Here is a 25,517-nt window from a genome sequence, read left to right on the forward strand (position 1 = left end):
GTAACAGGTAACAAATATTTTGTATTGAAGCATCAAGAGGATTTATGTTGTTGTTATTGCAATAGATAACAAAACTTTTCCAATTAGCTGCATAACAGGCTCTTGTAGTAGGCCTTTGGGCCTCTCTGATAATGTTCATACAGTCTGGTGGTAGATTTAGATAACCAACTCTATGATTTCAGGAGCCAGATCGCGAGTTTAAGTTATTTGGGATTTGCGTATCTGATTTCTCCATGGCTCTGTATGAGGAGACTGGATATGAGGTGTAGCTTTTGATGTGGAACTAGTGAGCGCTCCAACAGGGTTGTGAACCACGGTTGACGGGCCCATGTGGGAGATACTAGGATCAGTGTGAGGGATGTTTGTCTGAGTTTCCGAACCACTAATGGAATGAGTGGGAGAGGCGGAAAAGCGTAGGCAAATATCCCTGAGTAGTTTATCCATAGTGCATTGCCTTTGGAGAGTGGGTGTGGGTACATGGAGGGGAAGTTTGGGCATTTTGCGTTTTGGTGTGGGGTAAAAAGATCTATTTGAGGGATTCCCCAACTTTGAAAGTATGGTAGGAGAAATCGAGGATGGAGTTCCATTCGTGTATTTGCTGTTCTGTCTGCTGAGAAGATCAGCAATCTGATTGTTCACTCCTGGGATGTGTTCCGCTATGAGATAGATTTTGTAGAGAATGGCCCACCTTCAAATGTCTTGGCCAGTTGAAGTGTGCCCCCCTCCCCCCTGTTTTTGTATGTAATGCGTAGCGGTCATGTTGTTGGTACAAACTAGGACAGTTTTGCCGACCAGGTGAGTCTGAAGTGCTTTGAGCGCCTGAAACACTGTTAGCAGCTCTAGATGGTTTATGTGGAGAGTTGTTTGCTGTTGACTCCACAGGCCTTGCACTCTGTGGTGTCGAAGATGAGGCCCCCAGCCAGTGAGGGATGCATCCGCTGTTAGCATTGTCTGTGGAACTGTGTCTATGAAGGGCCTTCTTTTTGTTACATTTTGTCTGTTCCACCACTGCAGAGAGTGATGACTACGCCACTTACCAACACTAGATCGGTTAACAGACCCCGCGATTGGTTCCACTGACTCGACAAGCATTCTTGTAGGGGACGCATTTGAAGCCTGGTATGGGGAAAGATCATGATGCAAGATGCCATCATTTCCAGTAGTTGCATATACACTTGAGCTCTTGGCTCCCATGCTGTCTCCGGCCAAGTCTTCTCTGAAGAGGTCCGGAACGAAACTTGTGCGCTGGCTGTGCCTGTCGTGACGTCAAACCAGACGGTCGCAATGCGTTTCTTCCATCAGAAAGTCCTAGACGCATCACAGTCCTGTTCGCTGTGCTCTGGAGACAAGCACAGGTTGCACACTTCGTGTGAGTCGGTGCGCAGAAACTTTACGTGGCACCGAGGGCAGAATTTAAATGGAGTCCATTCCATCTACTATGAGGCGGACTGACGCGGCTAGGCCCGACGGCCTTCCACAAGCTACCCTATAGAAAGAAGGTTTTTTCAGTAAATATGATATGCAGAGAATGGATTACGCAACTGTAAACAGTACCTTTGAGTGTAAGTCCCTTACACACCAAGGGAATCTGGAAAAACTGTGTCGGACCGGAGCGCAGTTATTTTTTGTCCGAACTTGTTGGCAGTAAAAAACCATCTAACAATGGAGTCGAGGCTCATGCACACTATCACCGAAAGGAGGAGTCGCCTACCTTGTGACTGGAAAAGACTTCTTTGAAGAAAAATAACTTGCAAACATCTGGACCCAACACTAGATGGCAGGAGTATGCAAAGCATGTGAATCTACAGCTGTACATGCCAAGAACAGATGTTCACTGGGTAAGTAACATTATCCTTTAATAAGAAGGTTGGAACATTTCTAAAAGCAGTTGAGGCCACTCATCATCCTTACTCTATTTAGTTTGATGTGCTACTCCCACAAATCCATCTATAGATACTAATTTCATTTTTGGGCTCCATATTCAAATTCCTTCACATTTACAGCGTTCTAAAATTTTCAGTTGTACGTTTTGCTTCTTTATTTATATAAACTTTATGAATCTTTTAATATTTAATTTTCTAAGCAGTTGCTGTCCTCGTCAGTAGGCTTTGCTGACCACAGGTTTAGAACCACTGGTCTAATGCACCTGCACTCCATAAACTTAGCTTTTCTGGGCCAGTTTAGAGACCACATTCTACAATGTCTTTGGTTCTTAAATGTATTTGGCAATCTCAGTCGAAGATGCCTCTTTATCAGATTTGGCGACAAATGTCTTGACAAACTCTGTACTGGGAGTCACCGAAGTGCTTATGCTGAAGCCTTATTATAAGATGGGGAAACTTCAATGGTTTGTTTTTTCTCAAATGAGAACGAGTGCTCTCTGATTTTGGGTAGTATGATTGAGTCAGTGTTTCTGCTTTTGTCTTTCATTTCTCTTATTCTGACATACGTTCTGTATAGTATTGGCTTCTTTTTTGTGCAGGTGACTTTTCCCTGAGCATTCTTAATTGGGTGATCTTTCGTTACAGTAGTCTCATTTTTAGTTTATGGTTTAAGCAACTGTTTTTCTACAATTCCTATTTTACGTAGTATCTGTTCTGTTCATTCAGAGAAGTGTTTCAAGTTCCTGTTCCGGGTCCTAGTGTTCTCTGGCAGTTTCTTGTGTTTAGCGTCATGCTGTAGTAATTTTACTTGCACTTTGTTTGGAGCTGGTCATTTCCCTAGCTGGCCCCTGGTTTGATAATTTTGCCTAACACTGCTGGACATGTCTGCCACATTTTCTCCCAGGATGGTCTTTCTGTCTTATTCGTTTGAAAATAAAGTGTATTGTAGTTTTAACGTTTGAAGACAGGGTGGGGGGGTGGGTGTCCTTCAGGAGGAGGTTGCTCCTCTGTGTACGGTGTGTGTTATCGGATGGATGGATGGATGAATGTGTAAGTTATTAAATGAGTCCTTTGTAGAGTGCCCTACTGCAGGTTGCTGCCTATTGTTCTGAGATGCGTTTTACCCCCTCGCGCATTTTCAAGCTTGAAGACCATCAACTTTGTCTTTTGATTGACGATGGCATAGATTCTACCCCTGATTACCAGCTATTTGTAAAATGGTAGGTCTAGTTTGTTGTAGAACATGTATTGCATCATTGGTTTATTGTGACTTTTTACCCTTTCTAACTTCCATTGTCTCCTATACAACTGCCAGCACTGATGACTGTCTAAATGTGTGATTTTGTTTTAAAGAGCAAACTGAGTTCCTTTTTATATTCTATTTTGTCTCCCATCTGATGATTTTTGCTAAACATGCTTTGAGGCAGAGCTTTATCCTCTCTGCACAGCCAACGTACAAAACTACTTTTGTGTTCTCACTTTCTGACCCATGAAATCAAGGTATGCCTGTGTTTCTTGACTTCCATCAGGAGCTGACAATATTTTTGTGCTTTTCTCTTGCAGGAAATGAGTGTTGCGGTGATCACTACCTGTGGACACTTTTTCCATGCCGGCTGTCTCCGCAAGTGGCTGTATGTTCAAGATACGTGTCCCATGTGTCATCAGCAGGTCAATCCGCCGTCCCCCGAGAGAGGCCATGGAGAGTCCAATGGAGATGAGGAAAGAGAGGAGCAAGCAAGAGGGCAAGAAGCCAGTGGGGCTGAACCTGCAATTGGGAAGGCGGGCGCTTCACCCCAAGACACTGAGGGACCACCTCATGCAGCTGAAAATGTAGAGCCTTCTCCAGAAACTGGTGAGGAGATGGACATCCTGGAGTGGAACGATGCTGCAGCCGCTGCCGTACCGGAAATAAATCCCCCTAATCGTGGAAGTACAGGCGTGTGTAATGAAGGTTGCCGACAGTGTACCCATGCCACTGTACAGCGAACATCGGATGTGTTTACTGGTTTGGTTAAAATCTCACAAGAGTTTTTAAGTAAGGAAACTGTGGATCAGGAGTGTGACTTATCTGCTACTGGAGACGGCGGTATTTACACACATGATACGGGTATGCATCAAAAACGTAAGACTCAATTGCCTTCCAAAGATACCTTTAGTAGAACTCAACCAGGAAACGTGGAAACAGATACTTGGGTTCTGAGTGCCTTAAGACAGACTGAGCACAATTGTTCTCAGGATGCACTGGGCCCGGTTAGATTCCACGAAGAACATTGTGGCAATGGTGGATTAGTTCCTGATGCAAGAGAAACATGGGTGCAAATGAGTGGCCTGAAAGGAGTGACAAATGACCGTATTCTGCAGAACCCCGCACAGCACACGGACGTCGACCCTTCGTAGCACTTACAACTTTCTTTCATGTCAACCTATTGTCCGTGTCTTTTTCTTACCACGCACAGGTGAATTAAATATGATGACCTGGCCATAGACTAAGTTGTGTTCCCTCGCACTAGAGTACCTCTGAGTACGAGGACAGGAGGCGCAGAGAAGATACAGCCCAGCGTGCTGGAGGAGCCTTCTGCTGGTGAGGGCAGCGAAAGGGAGGGAACTATTGCCAAGTGTTTCTTATGCGAGTGACAGCCAGGCGTGCACAGTCATTCTGTGGTTGGTAAAAAGAGGAAATAAAATGATGGGAAAAGGTGAATCCTGTTGTAGAGGTGAAACTCCATCGGCTTTCGCATTCTTCCCTATACAGATTGCTGCCCTCTTTATTTTTACAGAAGATAGTGCTGAAAATTATGAAGAATGCTTTCGATTCCATGAACCTCCAGCCAGTGATCTCCAAAAATGAAACCAAAAGCACATTTTTATATTTCTACATTAGACAAAAAAAAGAACATAGTTGTTGCAAGTTTTTGCACTAGGAACGTCTACCAAAAAGGATATTGCCAATTATGGATGTGGAGCCAAAAGACTTGAGTGTGTCTTAATATACACTTTTCTCTGTTCTGTTGCTTAAGTTATAGTATTCAACAGAGGAGCCTCTTAAGTGCTGAACAATTATTGTAGCTACAGGTATCTGACCTCGGTCCAAGCAGTGCAGTGTAGATGAGCTAATAGATGGATCATTCTCAACGGCACGAGAGGTCTCCACTCTTGTTCGATCAGTGTGGTAGGTCGTTGTGCTTTGTTTAGAAAAGAATCAAGTACAGTGTCTCTCATGCAGATGTTTATTTTATATAACTTGCAGATACTTGTGTTAGTAAACTTATGTTGCAGAACATGAGTGCTCACTGCCTGAATTGACTAAAATTGGCCAATTGTAGTAGAAGCATCCTTTTGCCTGCCAAAGTGGTTTACTGTCTTGTATGGACTTCCCTCCCACCCAAAGGTCTAGAATCATTTTTTTGACTCTGTTTATTCCTTGTTTGGTTCTGAATCAAGTTGTCAAGTTATCATTTCGAAACTAATCGAGCCCTCAGCAGGATAGGGAACGTCTGTATTCTTTTATATGACCACTCCTGTGTCATTGAGTGCAGTGTTCTCTTCTGTGTCTACTATTTGGTTGTTTGTACTTAGTTTTCATGGCTGCTCATACAATTTTTGAAAATGACCCACAAGTATTTGTTGCAAGTCTAGCAACTTTCTGGCACTCAGATGTTGTTCTCGGACCATGAGGGCCAATTTTGTAAAAAAAAAAAAGAGAAACATTTTAGGACAGTGTGGTGGGCTGATCTTCTTGCAGATTGTGACAAATCATGTTGTTTTGCTAATTTCACTTTCCTAATCCGAAGAAAAAAATGTAAATTTGCTGTACTTAATTCCTCCCCCCACCATATGGTACCCAGTCATCTTGGTAAACGAGTAGGGATACATGTTTAATGTGAAAGCACTTTTAAACTAGAGTACTGGTTAGGGTTTAAAAAATCATGTGGCCATTGAAGATTTTTGTTAGTTATGATGGGTGAAGTGTAGATGTGAAAGGGAACAAGAAAAGTAGAGTTAATGCATGATGATTATTTTGAATTCAGGGAGGGACAACAGTTGGAGATAATGATGAGTATTGAAGGTTAAGGTTTCTCAGTCTAATCTCATTAGACTGAGAAAGCGGAGTGTGGAAAAAGAAGAGATTGGGGTAGCGTTGGAGATGTGGTCCTTTTCATCTTGTAATGGTCTGGCACTTCGGAGGATGACTGAATTTGACAAATGAGACATTCAAACATAAAATTGTGTGAAGACCATCGTCTAATTTTTTGAATTTGGATTTCAGACTCCGCTTTCCAAGTTTACAAAATGAAGATTTCTAAAATGTTGAATTTATATCAGACTGCCTTCTTCATCTAGGAGCTAAGTGGGTGGTTGCTTGTTTTTTTAGGTTACTGGAGCTCATACAGTGTTTTCTTTTTCTCAGGGCTAAGTAAGGTAAAGTATGGGCTTCTGTGATTTTAGAGCTGTTAATTTATAAACCTGGTCACCATGCTTTCCAGTACATTTTATATGCCCTGCTATGTGTTCTCAGCAAATCACTGTTTTGTGGTGATTTTGAAGCATGGAGGAAAGTCGGCAGTCGGGAGGATGAAGCATCTTGTCGAAACTGAGAAATGTGATGCAAGTAGGCAGACGCTACCAAGGCAGGGCGGCACTTGACCATTGGACCATGGGGGGGAAAAGACCAGAGTATGAACAGAGATTGAGTCTGTGTCTTCCTCAGTTACCAAATGCTTTGGTTGATGTGTGTTCAAATGGAACTCTAAAATCAGAAAACCTAATCCAGTAATGGTAGAACTAGCAGGACTGCCATGATTTGCAGTATAATACAAGGAGGACATATTTCTGTGGTTGATTTTTATGATGTTTGAACTGGAACGCCTTTCATTTCCTCTGTCCAATGGGGCACAGTTTGTGCTTTTGGCACCTGTGGAGGCTGCTAATAATTTAATATGGTTCACCAGTTTGTAAGATCTCAAGGGAACAATTTCTTCTGAGATTGACGCTAGCTTGCGAAACCACTGATCTTATTTTGTACCTTGTAACGAATGAAACATGCACGTTTTTTTATTTCAGGAAGTATGGTCTCTGCTCTTTAAAAAAAGTATTCTAAAGGAGCGTTCGACTACATCAAGTTAGGAAAGGATAATCCTACATTTTAAACACCAAGAGAAGTGGTTTCTGAATCTTTTTTAGTAGCAGACATGGCTGTGTAGCAAAGTTGTGCACAAGTGAAACAAAAGAACAAAGTTCTAATCCCCCAATCACCCTCCTGAAAAAAGCTATGTGAGTTTTGACATAGCTTTAAAATTCTCTGTTTGTATGTGTTTATCTGATGAGCAGTGTGCTGAGAAACAACAAGTAAGTAATGATCGTATCTATGTTACTACACCTTGATAAAGGTTTGCCTTTATAAATGCTTGCTGTAAAATCCTTTGTCCGAACGGTTATACAGAGACTGAGGAGAGCAAGAAGTTTATACCCTAGTATGGGAAGTCTGGTTCATCTGTGAAATTATGAAGCACTTTTTTCACTGTCCAAGCTGTTTTACTGTACCCTCAGAGACCATACAGGTCTCAAAGGTTGTTGTCATCAGAAAGTGGATTACCTGCTCCTTTAAGCGGTCTTCAGCAATATAGATGTAATTACAGATACTACGTTCCAAGTCTCTAAACTTGTCTACATAAAGATGCAAATCACTCACTTCATCAGCAATGCACAGTGAATGGTACTGTTTGCTGAAGTAATTTCAGATGTTAAAAATCGACCTGTTGTATCTGAGAACTTAATTTCACATGTTTCGGCTGCTGTCGACTACAAACACCTTCAGCTGCACTTTTATTTCTTACCAATGAATGAATATGTTTTATTATTCATGAGTTTTATTTAAACTATGTGCACCTTAAGTTAACCATGCAAATATGACAGTACCAGTTCCAAAATACATAATACAATCTGCATTTCAACACCTCAGTTTTTAGAATTACTATTTAGAACTTCCAAATTTCTTAAACTCATTTATCATCCTATATCTCTCTGAAATGCTCCTTGGTTCCCAATTGTATTTTTTCCCCAACTTAGTTGTGCTCATTATACGTTTTGTTTCACCGCTTGGTGTACTGAGAATTCAAAGTATTGGGTCGCAGGCGTGACAAACACAAGCTCATAGCAATCCCAGTCTGCTTCAGGGGATTTTTGAAACCCTCTGCTTCTGGTACTCCTTTTGATTGAGTGCAGTTACCTTTTTTTTTAGTGCTGCAGCAGGTTTTCAGATTAGGTTAGACGTAATTATGAGAATGTAATGTTTAGTGAGAGTAGGCATTGACATCAAATCCACGTACAAGTCATAAAGATAAATATTTGAAAGTATCTTCTGACCTCAGTTTGCACTGAATTTGGGAGTTGTGAGGACTAGATGAAACCACAGAAAAACCCATTCCCCTACTTAAGAGCCTGTGGAATGCTTGGCAGGGGTTGCAACAAGTGCTTTTGTAGAGCGTCCATGTGCAGCTTAGGCTTGGAGCTGGTGGATCTGTTCCTGATCAATCGCCTAAGGTTGCACAGTGCGTACATGTGTTCTTAAGCATTCTAATGGTTGCTCTTTCAATACAGTTTTACCAGCTAATATAACGAGACTGCTTCAATACTGTTTTGTTATGTCATGGACTGGTGCTACTTTTTCTCCATACACAGGTGTTAGTCAAGAGTGGAAACAATGTCATGAAAACACACCATCAGGTCAGGGCACCCTTCCTCCCTTTTAAAGCTGTCAATCAGTTGACCCACGATGCAAGATGAAGCAGTATTTCTATTACATTGAGTTTATAGTGCCTAAGTATGCACTTTGTAAGATATTTTCAGAATTTGAATATTAGTAAAATAGTCAAAGTTTTCTCAACATGATCCATTAATGAGAAAGTGGCAGGTATTTGAACAGAAATACATCTTTAGTATGTACATGAGGGTTTAAACCAGTCCCAGAACCTGAAACATGCTGCAGTAATCATTTTAAGATGTATCGCCTTCTGTTTTGAGTGTTAAGATTAGTGTATGTTTTTACTGTCGGGGCTTTACTTCTAAAGATGCTGACTTTCGAAGATGTGCAATGGCTGAGATGTGCGATCTTACAATTGCATTCAAGAATAATGTATTGTGGCTCACTATTCTCAAAGACCCCCCCCCCCCCCCCCTCCCCATCCTTTGAATGCTTAAGCCACGGTATATTTTTTAGACTGATAATTGAATGGTAGCCAGATATGGGCATCACACTGCTACCTCCTCTTTCATGACAGAAACAGTCACTGGGATCTATTGACAAAGAACAGCAGAGGAGAGCTTGCAGGAGGTTGACCTCTGTCTCGTAGTCGGTCAGAAATGTTAAAATTGGGTAAAGCTGATTTTCTTTATTGCTATGTTTAATAGTAAAGATTATGTTAGAGTAAGCTAGAGTCCCTGCTTCACAGTTACTGTGGTTGATTTATTTTTTCTCATTGGAACACCTCTCATATAGGAAACCCTTGAGAGAATATGGGTAAGATAATATCCCAGTGTTTAATTATTTTTCCCAAAATACGAGATAAAACTCAATGTTTTAAATTCTTAGCATCACTGTGTCTGTTTGCATCCCTCTCTTATCTATAAAGTGTACTTAGAACCTGGTGTTTGTGTACCCCTTGTGTCCAAAACAGTATGGTTTGTTGTATACAGTTCTGCTTGCAGCAGATCTGAAATTGTTCTTCAGTTCATATGTCTCAGGCGGTGGGAAGGCAGAGGTCTATGACCAGCACAAGAACCCGCCACCAATTATGCAATGAGGATGGACTCCTCCTGCCTCACCCAGTCTATTCCAGTGGCGTTATTGTTGAAGGGGTGCCCTAAGTCTACCTGCCACGCAGCTGTTAATCAGTTGCATTATTGTGTAACAATGTATTAAGTGCCTTATTTTCAAAAACGAAGTGTTATGAAAATCTATCAATATTTGCTGAAACTTCCCTGCTGACTGGACCAGGATCCAGTCTTTATTATGCCGCCATGGGAACCCTGATGGAATACCTCACTCAAACTTTTGACTCACTGACTTTGACAATCTCCAGTACAAGGAAGTGTAATATGACAAATTATTGCACAGTTTTTGTTAAATAAATGATTTTGTTTGCTCAGGTCTTGAATATTTGTGAATTCTAGTTTTGCAGCCTTTGGTTATTTTATGTGGGTTAATTCAGAACTCGAACCGCTTGTTACAAGGATTGCGTTCCCATGGTTCGAGAAGCCTCCCTTTAACAATAAAATGAGCCCAACTATGTGTTTTTTTGCACAGGTCCGGTCTTTTCATTTACAAGCTTGCATGTAGTAGCTTGCACTGTGTTGTCAATTGTCCATCAGTTGTAGTCAAAGTACATTTTTTTAGGTTTGTCTTATGAACGCCAAATCCTATCATCTTTTTTTAAAGTATTCATACAGGGGATTCATTGGAATTGGAAGTGTTATTTCTTTTGAGTACCATTCAACTAAAACCTGCTTACATGCTATTTATGTTGTGTTTTAAAAAGTGTCATCTTAACGCCTCCATGTGTGGGTCAGTCAGCATAATTTATGCTAATGTTTGCTAATGTTTCTGCTAGTGTGCCTGCTTCTGTACGGATAGGTAACATTAGATGTTTTGTCTTGACCTGTCTGCAAGAGGTTGTGAGTAAGGAGGTTTACCTCTCATGTCATATCTGTTGCTGCCTGTGCTTACCTTTTTTGCATGTTCATGAAAGTTATGTTAACAGGCTTTATACGTGCACAGCTACTCAGTGTCCCGGTACTAGATCAGGCAGCCTGAACCCACAATACATGTCTACTGGCAGCATTTGCATACATATACATGTTGGCATTTACATCCAAAAGTCTTTACATTTCTTCTATGAGCCACTCTGTTAGGAATTATAACCAGTCCAGCACCAGAGTCACGGGTCACGGAGCAGGAGGGACTCACCGGGCACACTCAGTTGCTGCTGCTGCTGCTGGGCCCACATGCTGTGAGTGCTGCACGCCGCCGTTGCTCTCCACCTGCACGGCCGCCGGCAGACTACAGCTCCCAGCAGTCTGTGAGGGGCATTTCCGGTAGCTACGCGCCCGGAGGCGCAGAAAAAGGACGCGGCTCCCACTGAGGAGCGGGGGGGGACACAGTCCAGTCCAGGACCAGAGTCACGGGTCACGGAGCAGGAGGGACTCACCGGGCACACTCCGTCGCTGCTGCTGCTGCTGGGGCCCACATGCTGTGAGTGCTGCACGTCGCCGTTGCTCTCCACCTGCACGGCCGCCGGCAGACTACAGCTCCCAGCAGCCTGTGAGGGGCATTTCCGGTAGCTACGCACCCGGAGGCGCAGAAAAAGGACGAGGCTCCCTCCGCGTCGCGGGACGCGCGCGGGACAGCGCCGGGCTAAGCCCGGGACAAGGGCGGGACCATCTAAGACCATCATAGGCCAGAGGAGGACGGGACAGGCCACCCCCCCCTGTCCGTGCAGCCTAAAGAGGTAAAAGTACGTGTGTTGAGTTACTTCTAGTCCCAGTAGGTCTATTGCAATTTATACCATGTCTTCTAAGGGGGCCCGAAAAATTCCTACTGTGACAAGGGACACGGCTAAGGGGACGATGATCCAATATCTATCCAAGACAACACCACATACTGTCCAACAACTCGAAAGAACAGAGCGAAAACGACTGTCCACTGACTGTTCCTACTGTGATTCCACCCCCCCACAGTCAGCCGCTGCATTACAAAATCTATCACTCCTGGAGGAACTCAACAGCCTATGCAAATCCACGTATGTTGCTGTTGAGTCTACATCAGAGCATATTAATGCTTCCTATTGCTCTACAGTCTTCACAAGTCACCAGTTCAGAACATTATCCCCAACACACAGAAATCTCCCGGGTACTTCCCCCTGTCCACCTGCTATAGGTAATACGAACCCCAATATGCCCCTCCTGGACCTTGCTGGTAAAAGAAAACAACTCGTGGTTAATCATACAGGTAGCCAAGCAAAGCAGCAAAAACTGTCCGTATCCCCACCTTCACCATCCCAGCTACAAACTATGATCAACTCTGTGATACAACCTATGATAGAAAGAATGAACAATTTTGGGGATCGTGGCAATAGAGGAAATGATCAAGACCAACTCGTTAATCCTAAAAAGTATGGCAGGCCCAAGTCATTTACAGCCCCTATGCGATTCCGTAATGCCTTTAACCACTCCCCAAAGTAACATTAATCAATCCCGTCAGGCAGCCCCAGACATGTTAACCCCACTGACCCAGAAAGTGCAGGCCAATCTAATAACAGCACATAGTAGCTCCCTCGAGACGAAGCCGATCAAAGTCACTATACCAGCCAAAGGGCCACTTCCGGATACAAGGAACATGCCACGGAAATCAAATCATATCCATCTGCCACCGGAGGCAGCCCCGTTTGTGTGTGTCCTTTCTGGCGTGCCTGAGCTTACCAATGGAATATCTGAAAGTCAACAGGAGTTAAGTAACAAGGCACTGTACTGGTTAACTAAGAATAGACCCCTGCCCCCCGACATCGATGGCAGAATACAATGTGTTAGAAGGGTGGGATGGTTGGGCCCGCTTCGAAAACAGAGACCTGGCGATCTGGTGCTGATAAAGTTTAAATATAGTAATGTTGTCCCATACCTACAGACTTGGAAACCACAGTTAGGAGATGGACCTATATACACCTGGGGACTATCTGACTTCTATCCCAGAGAATCACTCCACCCCTATACAAGATTAAGGAAGAGAGTAACTGTGGGTTGGGCCGAAACAGCTCCGGGGTGAGGGGTATCAACACCCAGACTCTGACCTGACCTGATATATTATTTATTTTAGTACTTGACCTCTTTTAAAGATCTTATGCCATAATGTAATTTCTGTGATATGAATGAAATGTAATGGTGTTTATATTCTGTAATGTGCTTTTATGGTTTTTATCTAAAAAATCGAATAAAGCTTAATAATAATAATAATAATAACCTGTTCTAGTTGGCACATCCCAGAACCAAGGGTCCTAATACTCACACCAGGGTAGAGCTGGTGTTCTGATTTGTAGTACAGGGCATTTCTGTGTCAAGATTTAGCTTGTGAGCCTGATCTTTGCTTTTGGCTCTTCACCTCATTCTGCAAGTCCTCTCAGACCCGACCTGCCACGCTCCAAGGAAGCAAGGACACTGTACCAAAGGTCTGAGAAGTTTCAACACTCTAACCACTACAGAACATTCCCTCCACGCAGTGCTGTGGGTTGCTAATTGAAACCGCTGTTGAAGGGATGTGCTACCAGAAATCTAAAGGAAACAAATGCTGATTTCATTGCCCTTGACAGTATGTCTGGCAGTAAAGAGATGTTGTATGGTGATCTGGAGTGTTGCAAGTAAATAGCTTGGGAATGGATATGTATTTGTGGGAAGCTAAGAACTGTAAAATTATATTGGTGTAAGTTGAAAGGTCTAGTGACAGTTTCACGGTCAAGTCAGACCTAAAAATCCATGTAGGTTAATGACTAACCTCTTCCCATCTGTGCTGCTGCCATAGAAAACCGACATAAATTACCTTATCTAAGACACGTTTATAGCATTACAATGTAATGTTTGTGTCCCCGAAAGTTCAAGCTTGGGCAGCTGGTTAAATAAAATAATCACAGCTATATTGAGGGCAAGCACTTTTTTGTTGAAGCACACAATTTCTGCCCAATCAAAACATGTACTGCTGGCTCCCAATGTGGTGGTGAGCCTCAGCTAGGCCTACCAGTGCTAGAGGTTCGCCCTTCTCTGCACAAAGTCCTTAGACCAATAGGAAGAAGTTGGCACGGAAACTGGAATATAAAACAGAGTATTTTTTTAAACCTCATGAGGTGGAACTACATTCACACAATACCCTTCGGTAATGTATGAAGTAGCACACTGAACAGTAGGTGCATGGACCTTTTATACCCACACAGAGGCTCAAAAGAAGGCGGTACAAGTAGGTAAAGAAGGTTTTAGGTACATATAAGGTCCATCAGAAAATGCACAATCAATAAGTGGGAGGAGCTAACAGTTGCTAATTCCAGTAAACACATCCTGACAGTTACAGACTATAGCAGCTGCAAGACAGCTGCAAGCTCAACTGAGCATGTGCAAAGCAGAGGAGGCTAAATATGTCTTGTCACTAGGCAGAGTACAAGAGCAGACGACAGAAAAGTCGGACAGAGAACATGGTGAGCACGTGGTAGCACATGGCACACAAAATGGCTGCCAAATCCAAGATAGCTTCAGCTAGATGCTAACCCCGATCGCTGCCAAATTACAACAGACAACCCTTTTAGCATTAGTTCAAGATATTCGTACATTTGGGGTAATCTAAATATGCATCCTGTACATTGATGTTCATCATCTCAATGACCTCTTTATTTAACAAACGTGTTTTCATTTCTATAACAGTTCTCTTAGCAGGTGTACAAGTAGTGATGCAAATGGAGCAAAGCATAGGACCACATTGTATACATGCACAGCATGTAAATAGTATCGCCAGCAGTATACATAAAATAGTCAATAGTTTCCAGCCCCAAGTCACAAAGAGTGTCCAGAACCAGCTCGGAAAAGTCCATGTACCAGTCTCTGGGTGAATCTCTGCAGCAATTTTATGCAGTTTTGATATTTCATCATATACTGAAGGTGAGTGATCCGGTATATAAACACAACAGCTGCTGCCGATGATGCGACATGCACCACCTCGATCTGCTAGAATCACATCAAGAACCATACGATTTTAGAGTGCTACAATTCTTGCAATTTGCAGTTCTTGTGTAATGTTCCCAAGTGCCATGGCTGTCTGATTGGTAACAGCTTCCACAACACGAGTCAATCGCCTTATCTTTCTACTGTCAATGCAGCACCCACAAAGAAAAACAAGCCCAAATTAAAGTCGACATATTGTTGCAAAGTGATGTCAGTCTGATCAACCTCATATGTACTTATTGTTCTTTTGTATCTGTTCTTAGAGATATCTTTGTGCAGTTTGAAATCACGGTGATACGATGGAGGGGCTCGGAACACAGGCGGTAACAGAAATGATGCATGACACACCCCGGACCATCCAATTGGGAGTTGATAATACCCCTTATTACCACATACGAAATATGTATTATGCAACAATGTGAAACTATTATTAGCACCTTCAATACTTAATGTCACAGTAAACTCACTCCTTCCCACTTCAAGTTTCCCAATACTTTCTATACATAAATCTGCTTTAGCTTTAGTCACAGAAAGTACAAATGGTCCAGTGTTCTTTATAGTTCTTGTGATCGAGAAAACATATGGTGCATAATTATTGTCCGGTCGATACTCTCCCCATTCAGTTCATTTAGCTTGAGGATAACCATCTTCATCAGGGTAACAAACTTTATTAAGATGATAGTTAATCCTTCCAACTGTCTCTTTCTTTGAAGCAATCAAAAGGGCAAACCAAGCTTGACAAGAACCATTGTGTAAAAAGGGAAGAGGAATAAAAGGCGTTCCCCCTTTCTTTTGGTGAGAGCAGATATCATCCCACACACCCAACAGTCGGTGGTATTTGTGGCATTATGCTATGATGCAACATCTGAATAAACGTGCTATTCAGGTAGGATTGTCGATGCTTTTGCTCATGGTAGGGAAGCAAAAAGTAATGATGCTCAACTGGTGCAGGAGTAGTGGCAATTAGCAATTGTCGAACAGGAGCCACTTTCTCTGCAAACAAAGTTATTGCTGCTATATCCACCATAGCAACAACCTATCCTACAGCACAAATCCTCTTCTTATTACCGATCTTAGCAGCAGTTGATCTTTCAGCAGTCATGATCACTTCGTCATTAAAACAATCGTTAGAGTTCTTTGCCCTGGGCAGCCATTGAATTCTTCACCGAGGGTCAAGAAGGGTGTCACTACACAGGACTGATTCTACCCCCCCCCCCCCCCCCTTTGCCACATCGGCACTCCATTTCACCAACCCAGGGCGGTTGCTCAACCCGTCTTTTTCAGCAAAGCAGATTCTTTCCTCGGCCTCAGTTGATATCGCGATACTCCAGGAATCGTGTGGTCCGGGAAGACCCCCTCAGATTCTTCAGGTGAGATAGCATGCCCCTTCTCTGTTTCCAAGATTTCTCGATGATCGGTCAGCACAGCAGGTTCCACCAAGGCAGGTGACAGTCGCTTACAGTGAGTGCTATGGACCCAATTCTTCCTGTTCGTCACTTAAACCGCTGTCCTTGTCGCTAGGAGCACCTGCTTCGGTCCTCGCCACCTCGGTTCCAAACTGTTCGACCTCTCGAACGCTTTTATCATCACATGATCACCAGGTCGGAGTTCGTGGGCCTCACCTGTAAATCTGTCTGGAAGAGCTTCTCGAACCGGTTGATGAATAGAGATCAAACGGTCAGTTAACTGTGCTAAATAATCATTCATCAGAACACAAGGTACATCATGTACGGGGCGTGGTTTTGGAACTCCCCAAATGTTCATTGGTCTTCCAAATACCACTTCATATGGAGTAAGCCCAGATCGTGAATGTGGCACCGATCTTATGGACAACAATGCCAAGGTTAGTGCATCTGGCCATCTCAAAGACAAAGAAGCAAGTATTTTCGCTAGCTTCAATTTCAGCGTAGTGTTATACCTCTCCACCAATCCTGCTGATTGTGGGTGGAAAACTGCATGGAATTTCTGTTTGATTCCTAATCCTTTCAGGACATGTTCAACAACTTGCCCAATAAAATGAGGTCCATTGTCACTCCACAAAAGTTTGCAAACACCATATCTAGGGAAAAACTCTTTTAAAAGTGCCTTCGCTGCAGTAAGAGCTGTATTATCCTTTGTGGGGTATGCCTCTATCCACTTACTGAAGGCACATACCACTACTAGAACATACTTTAAGTTGTTACAGCGTTCAAGTTGAATGTAATCCATTTGCAAAACTTCAAAAGGTGCAGTTGGAGTAGCAAACCCTCCTGTAGGAGTTTGTGTCCCTTTTCCAGGATTATACTGCCAAAAGGTCAAATAATTTGTACTATCCTTTTATCTGTACCGGCAATCTCTGGATGCTCCCAGACTTGCGTAAGCAATTTCGTGCCGACCCATGTGTTATTTGAACCATAGGCTGTAAATAAGCAGCAGGCAATTTCCACTTATTCATCTCTTTGTTGCGCCAACAGCCCTCATCGTCTAACATTCCTTCTTTAGACCATTGCTCAAGTTCTTCCACAGAGGCAGATCTCTATATCTAATACTTCTTCTCTAGCATCATGCCAACGCTCAGCTTGTGATTTCGCTACATACATGGATGTAGTGTTTCATTGCATAACAGTCTCACGAGCTACGCGGTCTGCAAAGGCGTTGCCTTGTCCTGTCTTATCAATCACTTTCTCATGCGCGCTATACTTTACAATAGCTATTTTCTTTGGATATGTAAGTGCAGTCAAAAGATTATGCTCCAATTCTCCGTGCATTATTTGCACCCGTGGGATGTAAGAAAGCCTCTTTCCTGCCAGAGTAGGCCAAAATCATGAGCCACTCCAAAAGCATAGCAGCAATCTGTATAGATGTTCACACACAAATTAGTGCTAAGTTCACACTCTCGTGTCAAAGCTATTAACTCAGTTGCTTGGGCTGACTTCTGTGGTATACGAGCTGTCTCCACTACTGTCTCAAGTGTCGTGATTGCATATGCAGCTGAAGTCGTGCCATCTAGTAACTTCAAATAGGACCCATCAACCCACAGTTCCCCATCTACATCAGAAAGGGTCGTATTTTGCAAATAGATGAGACCCTTTGTTTGTTCCTCAGTAAGGAAGATACAAACGTGAGACTCCTGTGACTGAGCCGGAGTCGCTGGATATGGCATCAAAGTAGCTGGGTTCAGTGTCGCACATCTCTTCAATGTAATGTGAGGGGCTAACAGTGTCAATTCGTATCCTGTCAAGCGAGCACTAGTTAAGTGTTGGGGTTTAGTCTGATTCAAAAGGGCATCAACCGCATGGGGTACTAGCCCCAACAGTTTATGTGACAAAACTATCCCTTCACTCTGACGTATGGACACAGCTGTTGCTGCAACTGAACGAAAGCACCCAGGCAATGCACGAGCAACAGGGTCAAGAACCACTGAAAAATATGCACAGGGACGCTGCTTGTCACCGTGTGTCTGTACTAAAACTGACAATGCACACCCATCTTTCTCGTGTACATAGAGTGTAAAAGCCTTCGTGTAATCTGGAGTGCCTAACACTGGTGCAGAACAAAGAGCTTGTTGTATCTAACGAAAAGCATCCTGACATTCATCTGTCCATGGAAGGGGCATCGGAGTGTCTTTAGTCAAAAGCGCTAGCTAGGGTTTAACAATGTGTGAAAAACCTAATACCCATTGCCTGCAGAACGAGTTCAAACCAATGAATGCACGGACATCTTTCTGGGTAGAAGGCACTGGTGTGTCTAAATTGCTTGTATGCGATCTGGTGTAAGCGCACGCCCCTCCTTAGACAGAAGGTGACCTAAATAGGTAACCTTCGGTCTGCAATATTGCAATTTCTTCAGTGACACTTTATGGTTGTGTGTAGCAAGAAAAGAAAGTAGAGACAAAGTACATTTTTCACACTGCTTAGGCGTATCGGCTGCCAACAAGATGTCATCGACATATTGAATGAGAGCCACTCCTTCCGGCAAAGTTAAGGAGTAAAGTTGTCGTTTCAGTGCTTGACTAAATGCTCGGACTCTCAGTGTACCCTTGAGGAATTCTACAAAATCTGTACAATCGATTATTCAAAGTGAAACCGAACAAATATCGGCTATCAGGATGAATAGGAATCGAGAAGAAAGCTTTCTTCAAATCTATTACAGAAAATGTAGTTGCTGTTGGAAGAACTAAGGTAAGCAATGTCGTTATGTCAGAAACCACAAGGTATTGCGGTACTACAATCTTGTTGTCTTCTCTTAGATCAATAATGAATCTGTAAATCCTAGTGTCAGTGTCTTTTTTCAAAATAGGGAGAATGGGACTGTTGCAAACATTATAAGGAACTTCTTCCAAGACCCCCACTTTAATCAAATCATAGACAATACGTAAAAGGGCTTCTTCGCCTTCTTGAGAAATTTTATATTGAGTCAATCATGGCAATAAAGCGCCCTCCTTGACACTAATATGCACTGGTGGAATAACCATTTGCCCTACATTGGTGTCTGAAGTAGCCCACAAAATACTAGGGAGTGTAGCTAATGCAATGTCCTCTTTAACAATACAGGATGTCTCCATCACGGGGTAGTTGTCATTTAAGATAACCCGTACTCCTTCCGGAGAACATTGTATTGTAGAATACAAGCAAGAACAGGGGATTAAGGCTACTATGCCCGCACTGGTGACAAAATCCCTATAATATACAAATGTGTAGGTGCTGGAGGTCTGGGAACCAATCCCCTAGATCCCAAAATTAGAAAACAAAGAACTTGTTTCACAGGTTAGATTACACAAGGTGACCCCGCACACTTCAACAGTAAATAGTACAAAGTAATGACTTTATATGTGTGGTCACATAGACTCTCCAATTGCTCTCTCGTAGTGCATGCAGTCGTCTGGTGCACTACGAGACGCCGATTCCTTGTTGACGGCCCTTTATGCACTATCTTATCGGATTTTTTGAAAAACGTGGTTTACTTGGAAAACATGATTTCTTTATTCATTTTCTGAAAAATATGAGAATTTCAAGTGGGAAGACCAATTCGAAACCGTACTATACAGAAAACATTTTGAATAAAGCCCTGAAGAAGTCCGGTCACGGACGAAACGCGTTGGCTATTGGTTTTAATCATCAATTGAGAATAAAAGAATCTGTTTACAGAAGAAATTTGACTTTTGGAAATTCTTGGGAGAACAATTGGAGAGTCTATGTGACCACACATATAAAGTCATTACTTTGTACTATTTACTGTTGAAGTGTGCGGGGTCACCTTGGGGAAACACCAATGACATCGATGGGAATACATCGCGGTGCTATTGCACCGCGACGTTTACATCGCATTGTCGTTGGCATCGCAGCATTTTACTGCGCATGCTACAACGGACCGAAGGCATTAACATTGCATGCAATTACAACGCATGCGATGTTAAAATGCCATTACTGCGTACTGCGCAGACACGAAAAATGTACTAAAACGGAGTAGTTATAATGGATTTGATTAATGAGCTAAAAACGGAATTAATCGGAAATGAAACGACCAACAGGAATAACAAATATAGCTTAAATGAACAACGGAAAATGGGAAAATGAAATGAACTTTATAAAAAAGATCTTTGAAAAAATGCGGACGAAATAAAAGATCATTTTGCTTAGAATGGCCGCATCGATGACAGTGAGAGAATGTGGCCTAGAGGGTGGGTGTGCCGACTTAGGTGTGGTCAACAAGGGTTCGATCCTCCTATCAACTCCGAGTAATTAAATTACATTTTTATTACATTACATTTTTAATAATGTATTTGAGATGGATGTGGTAATTTTTATTAGGGATGCATTAAATGGCCAGTTTTAAATTACATTTTTATTCAATTACATTTTTAGTAATGTATTTGGGATGGATGCGATGCAGGACTGTATTACTGGGTGGATGCATGGATGGGTGTATGGAAGGATGCATGGATGGGTGTATACATGGATTGGTGTATGGGTGGATGGATGCATGGATGGGTGTGTATGGATGGATGCATGGATGGGTATGTATGGATGGATGGGTGTATGGAAGGATGCATGGATGGGTGGATACATGGATTGGTGTATGGATGGATGCATGGATGGATGGATGTGACTAATCCATTTATCTTTTTGGCAGCTACAATCACATTAACATTGAATTGATACTATTTCCAGATTTCATGTAGGCGACGGTCAAATTAATGAAAAAAGAAGGGTCTGTGAAAGTTCGAGCATCACATTTATGTGTAGCACTTCCGACTTACTCACTGGGCCTTCGTAGAAGAGTGCAAAAGTTTAAAATTTACAAGCAGTTAAGCAAATCTGGGCAACTTTCACTCCGTTTTCAGTTGCATATATTGGTGTACCTATTTAACCGAATGGCACTGTTTACTATTTCCGATGCCATTTTTTATGTACAAGAATAAGTACTGGTATTCAACCATAGTTCATGCAGACCGAGCACCAACAATTCATACATTACACCTCTGTCAGAAAGCAATCCAAATCACCAATCTTCGTGAATACTTCCTTTGAGGTTCAGCAACATAATTCAATGCAAGACCGCATTTGTGCTAACATTCTTACCAACGTTTAAGACCGCATTTGTGCTAACATTCTTACCAACGTTTAGCCCACAACTTCGGTCGAAGAAGAAACTTTCAAGCATATCAAGCATAGAACTAGGTTCTCCTAAAATATGCTTATGGAAATTGTTCTCCAAGCTTCAGGCCTCGATGTTTCCACGTGGCCAGCTTATAACTCCATAGCTGGCACACATCGGTAGTGGTTTACATATATTGCAGGGTTTGGTTTCTTGTGCAACAAAGTAGAGTCAATAACAATTCTATAAAGGCTATATCGCACATTTCAAGAGGCATTACAAAATGAAGCTATGACAAACCAGTCACTTATTAGCTCACCGTCCGATTTATCAAAGGATTCTGAAATTCTTGTACTAATTTTGGAGAGACAATGGTTAACCGATTATTATGTATGAAACTCACCCCCACAAACCCATTGTCCGAAACTTTTTTTGAACTGTAGGCTCACACATCGCGTTATCATGTCGCGCGATGTTAAATCGCCGATGTGACACGCGATCCAATGAAATTGCCGCATTTGCGGCGCAAATGCTTGCGACTAAATAATGGCCGGTGTAACGGCCGATGCGATGTCGTGGCCGCGATGCAATTGCGCTCGATGGTTCATCATACAACCGTCACCTTGTGTAACATTGTATTGTAGCCCTGAAATATTTGAGCATATCAAGACCCACAATATTGACTGGTGTGTTTGGAGAAAGCAAAAATGGACATGGAGCAGTAAACGTATCAACATAAAATGCAAGCGGTTGGAACCAAGTGTTTGGATAAGGTGCTACGAGTAGCTCCTTTATCAACCAGAAATTGATCAGTAGAACCCAAAACATGTGCTGTAACATAGGGACCCTTCTGATCTATTGGAACTTCAACTGATTCCTTACCCCATCCTAGGCAATCCTATGCATAAACTGAGTTTTTAAAATCGGATGGCACATAACCGGACATTTGATATTGATGTAGTCTGTCAAAAGTGTTAAACCCATCCTGTCCATGCATATTAGAATCAAACCTAGCATGATCATCCGTGCTCCCTCTAGGTCCTGGATATCCTGAACGATTTTGTGTTTGTCCCAGACCACGTGGATACTGCTGAGCCGGACAATCAGAAGCCCAATGTCCAAATCTCCTGCAGTATGCACACTGGTCACCAGACAAATTCGAACGAGTATAAGAGGGGAAGGACAAACCATAAGATCCACGTCCACCTCTAACATTGCCTCCAGAAGGCGGACCATAAGCCTGAGCCAACATAACCTTTGTTTTTAACTCTCGTCTTTTTATAATCACTGCCCTTCGCTTCCAATTTCTGTCGTTCGTCATACTGAGCCATAGTTAAAACAGATACCGGAGAAGAAGTAGTCCATGAACTCTCACTGTCCTTTCGGGTACTAGGTAATCCTGGCTGCAGGTTTGTGACCTATTTATCGACGAACAGATGCCTGCCCGTGTCATCCGTCAATGACAGGTCACTAAAATTGTGGAATGCTTCCTCAAAGCGTGTGAAAAAGTCATAAACTGACTCATCTGCTTTTTGCTTGCAAGACGCTAATACAGTCCAACCTATCTTTTTAGGTGGAATAATCGTTTTTAACTTTACCAATATATCTGCGGGAAGAGCTAAAACGAACTGACACCTTTTCTGTGCAGGTTCCCTTTCTTCATCCATTCTTTCTAAATCTTTCCATAATGCCCCAAAAGTCGCACGATCAACTTTACGCACAGTTCTCCACATATCAGGGGGTAATATCAATCGAAAAAACAGGTCAATATCAGGCAAAGTCATAGTACAAGAGCTAATAGCACCCTCAACTTCCTCATAAAAAGCAGCTGGATTCTTTTGTGCATCAGGTAATGCAGTTTTAAGGGCCATGACATCTGCTCTATTCCAAGGAGTGTAAACCCAATTATAAACAAAATATTCTTTTGCACCAGTAGAATTGTTCTCATCACTAGTTACTGTACCTCTAGGAGGAACATACAAAGGTGCGGCTTCCTGCATAGGTTTTGCATGAATTATCATAGTCTTATCTGTTCCGGGAGTAGAAGCTTGTGCCACGTTAATCCGCGATGTTTGTGCAGCTGCTTCTAATGCCTTTTTCTCCTCTCGCAAACGGACTGCATCAGCACTCACTTTAACCAAATGTCTGATTGTGTCAGCCACCCCAGAGAAGACAAAAAGACCTTCACGCATTTGCTTACAGTCATTTGCTACATCATTGGGCTCTAATTCCTAAGAATATTTCCTAAACTGCTCAGTGACCTCTGCAGCAAATACTTCAGTAAAATATATTTGCTCCCTTTTAAGCCAGTCTTTCATGCCACCTAAAAGTTCAGAAGCAGGGACAATACTAGGAACGGCTTTACGAGCAGCAGATCTAATCTGACGCACGCTTAGTGGTCAACATAGAACGAGTTTCCCGTGCTTTCTCCTAGCGGAGAGCGATCTAGTAAAGAGAATCATCTTGGGGGTTGTGAAGGATAGGATAGAGAGGTCTATGAACAGCGTATTTGCCATTCACCTGTAAATGACGCTCCCTATCTTCTCTCTCTTTCATTTCTTTATTTTTCATTTCTAAAACTTTCGCATGAATGCTCTTACGCTGTTCCTTTTCAATCAAGGCTTGATCACGCTTCATTCTTTCTCCCACATTCGTACACAGTCAAATATGTCTTGCCTAGCCTTTTGCTTAAACATCTGTTGTTCCACATACTGAATCTTTAGCAAATCAAATGACCCTTGCATAGGACAACGCAATTCCAGATCTTTTCGAGTATATTTATTCCATAACGTGCTGTACATTATAGAAGAAATACCATATTTAATATACATATCCCTATTAGGCGTCCCTTCAGGAGGAGCCGGTTGTGCTTCATCAAGTCTCAAACTGGTACCACTACAAAGGCAACACGTCCTACGAAGTGTGCTAGAAGCAGGCATGCCAAAAACAGTGCAGAATATGCAGTATTATATCCAAAGTAGCACTTAAGGTACTCCTGATTGACATGCTGTTCAAATCAATTCAAAACAGAGAAAATTCTCCTCATTACCTGCCTATATAAGTTGCAATTCATATATCAATCACTTACAAATCCAAATTGGCCAATACGATTCCACAAAGCTACAGCAAGCGTCGCAAAAACGACCTTACCAATCCCAGGCGTCAAACCAACAGCAAGTGTTGCATCAAAACAACGCTTACCAATCACTTGGTGTCCAGATTCCAACTGCCAAGTTCTTGAATCGACCAAACGGTCACTGCACGGTGAATCAACAGAAGAGATCTCAGTCGAGGACCGGCGCCACCTGGATGGTCAGATCAGAAAGAGAGGAAAAACGCTGTTGTGAGAAGTTAGCCTGGCATATGATGTCCACTATTCTGCAACAGTCTAAACGACCCTTATTGATGGTGGTTGTAAAGTCTACCTTATAGACAAGCTATCCTAGTGGTAGCATGGACCAGCAGTCTTAGGCTAAGACTTCAGAGAGCAGGTGAAGCGAGCTGTTTTACCAATTATAATCCCTTTAATACCAAATGAAAGGACACCTCACAAGGTATATATCAAATATGTATGTATCTATTTCTAACACAACCCCTCTGCACTCTTTATGAGGTCAGAGATTGAAGTACATCACAAGTTACTCAATTAGCATACGATAAGTTGCACAAATACAGTTATGCCCTAGGGGCCTCACAAACCATATACTAAGCAAGTCGTATAAGAACCACTACAGAAATAGTGAATAGGCCTAGGGCCTAGGGAATCACTGCAGCTACACTAAACAACCAAAGGTTAGTAAGTAGGAGACCCACGGGAGACGTGTGCAGTGTCTAAACACAGTCACGAGTTACCATTGATTTATAATGGAGAACGAAGAAGTTACAAAGTTACACTTCCGGATGGACTACGGTAAAACCATTTACATTTAAAACTAGGACACTTCGAGAGTCAAGACCCACTGGAGCACCGGAGTACTCGTGTTACCTCACCCATGGAAGCCAGGTGCATAGGTGCCTTTTGGTGTCTGGTTTTGTCAATATTTTCTATGGAGATCTGCAAAGAAGTGCTGCAGGTGAGCAGAAGAAAAGTGTCCGGGTGGATCCAAGGTGAAGTGAAGAACCTGAAAGCAGAGGGGACAGAGTCTGGGTCACTAGCCAGTGACCAGGAAGAAACCAGGCGATGTTGCAATGATCTCAGGTGAAGAGGTGAAGCTTGTCTCTGCAGCCACGAGGACCAGGAGGCGTCGACGATGACCAGGAGCTGGTTTCAAGCTGTCCCACGAAGGATCTAGTTGACTGCGGTGTCGGTAT

General features: G+C 42.6%; 1 protein-coding gene across 1 annotated transcript in view; it reads left to right on the forward strand.

The window, feature by feature from the left end:
* Positions 1 to 10,027, forward strand: part of LOC147726022 (RING finger protein 145-like) — a 91,289-nt gene extending 81,262 nt beyond the window's left edge. The window contains exon 10 of the mRNA XM_086960137.1: positions 3,447 to 10,027. Coding sequence (XP_086816263.1) covers positions 3,447 to 4,280 — 834 coding nt within the window. The 3' untranslated portion in view covers positions 4,281 to 10,027. The remainder of the gene's footprint in view (positions 1 to 3,446) is intronic.
* Positions 10,028 to 25,517: the final 15,490 nt, after the last annotated feature.

Source organism: Lissotriton vulgaris, chromosome 3_1, assembly GCF_964263255.1.
Source record: "Lissotriton vulgaris chromosome 3_1, aLisVul1.2, whole genome shotgun sequence".
Lineage (NCBI taxonomy): Eukaryota > Metazoa > Chordata > Amphibia > Caudata > Salamandridae > Lissotriton > Lissotriton vulgaris.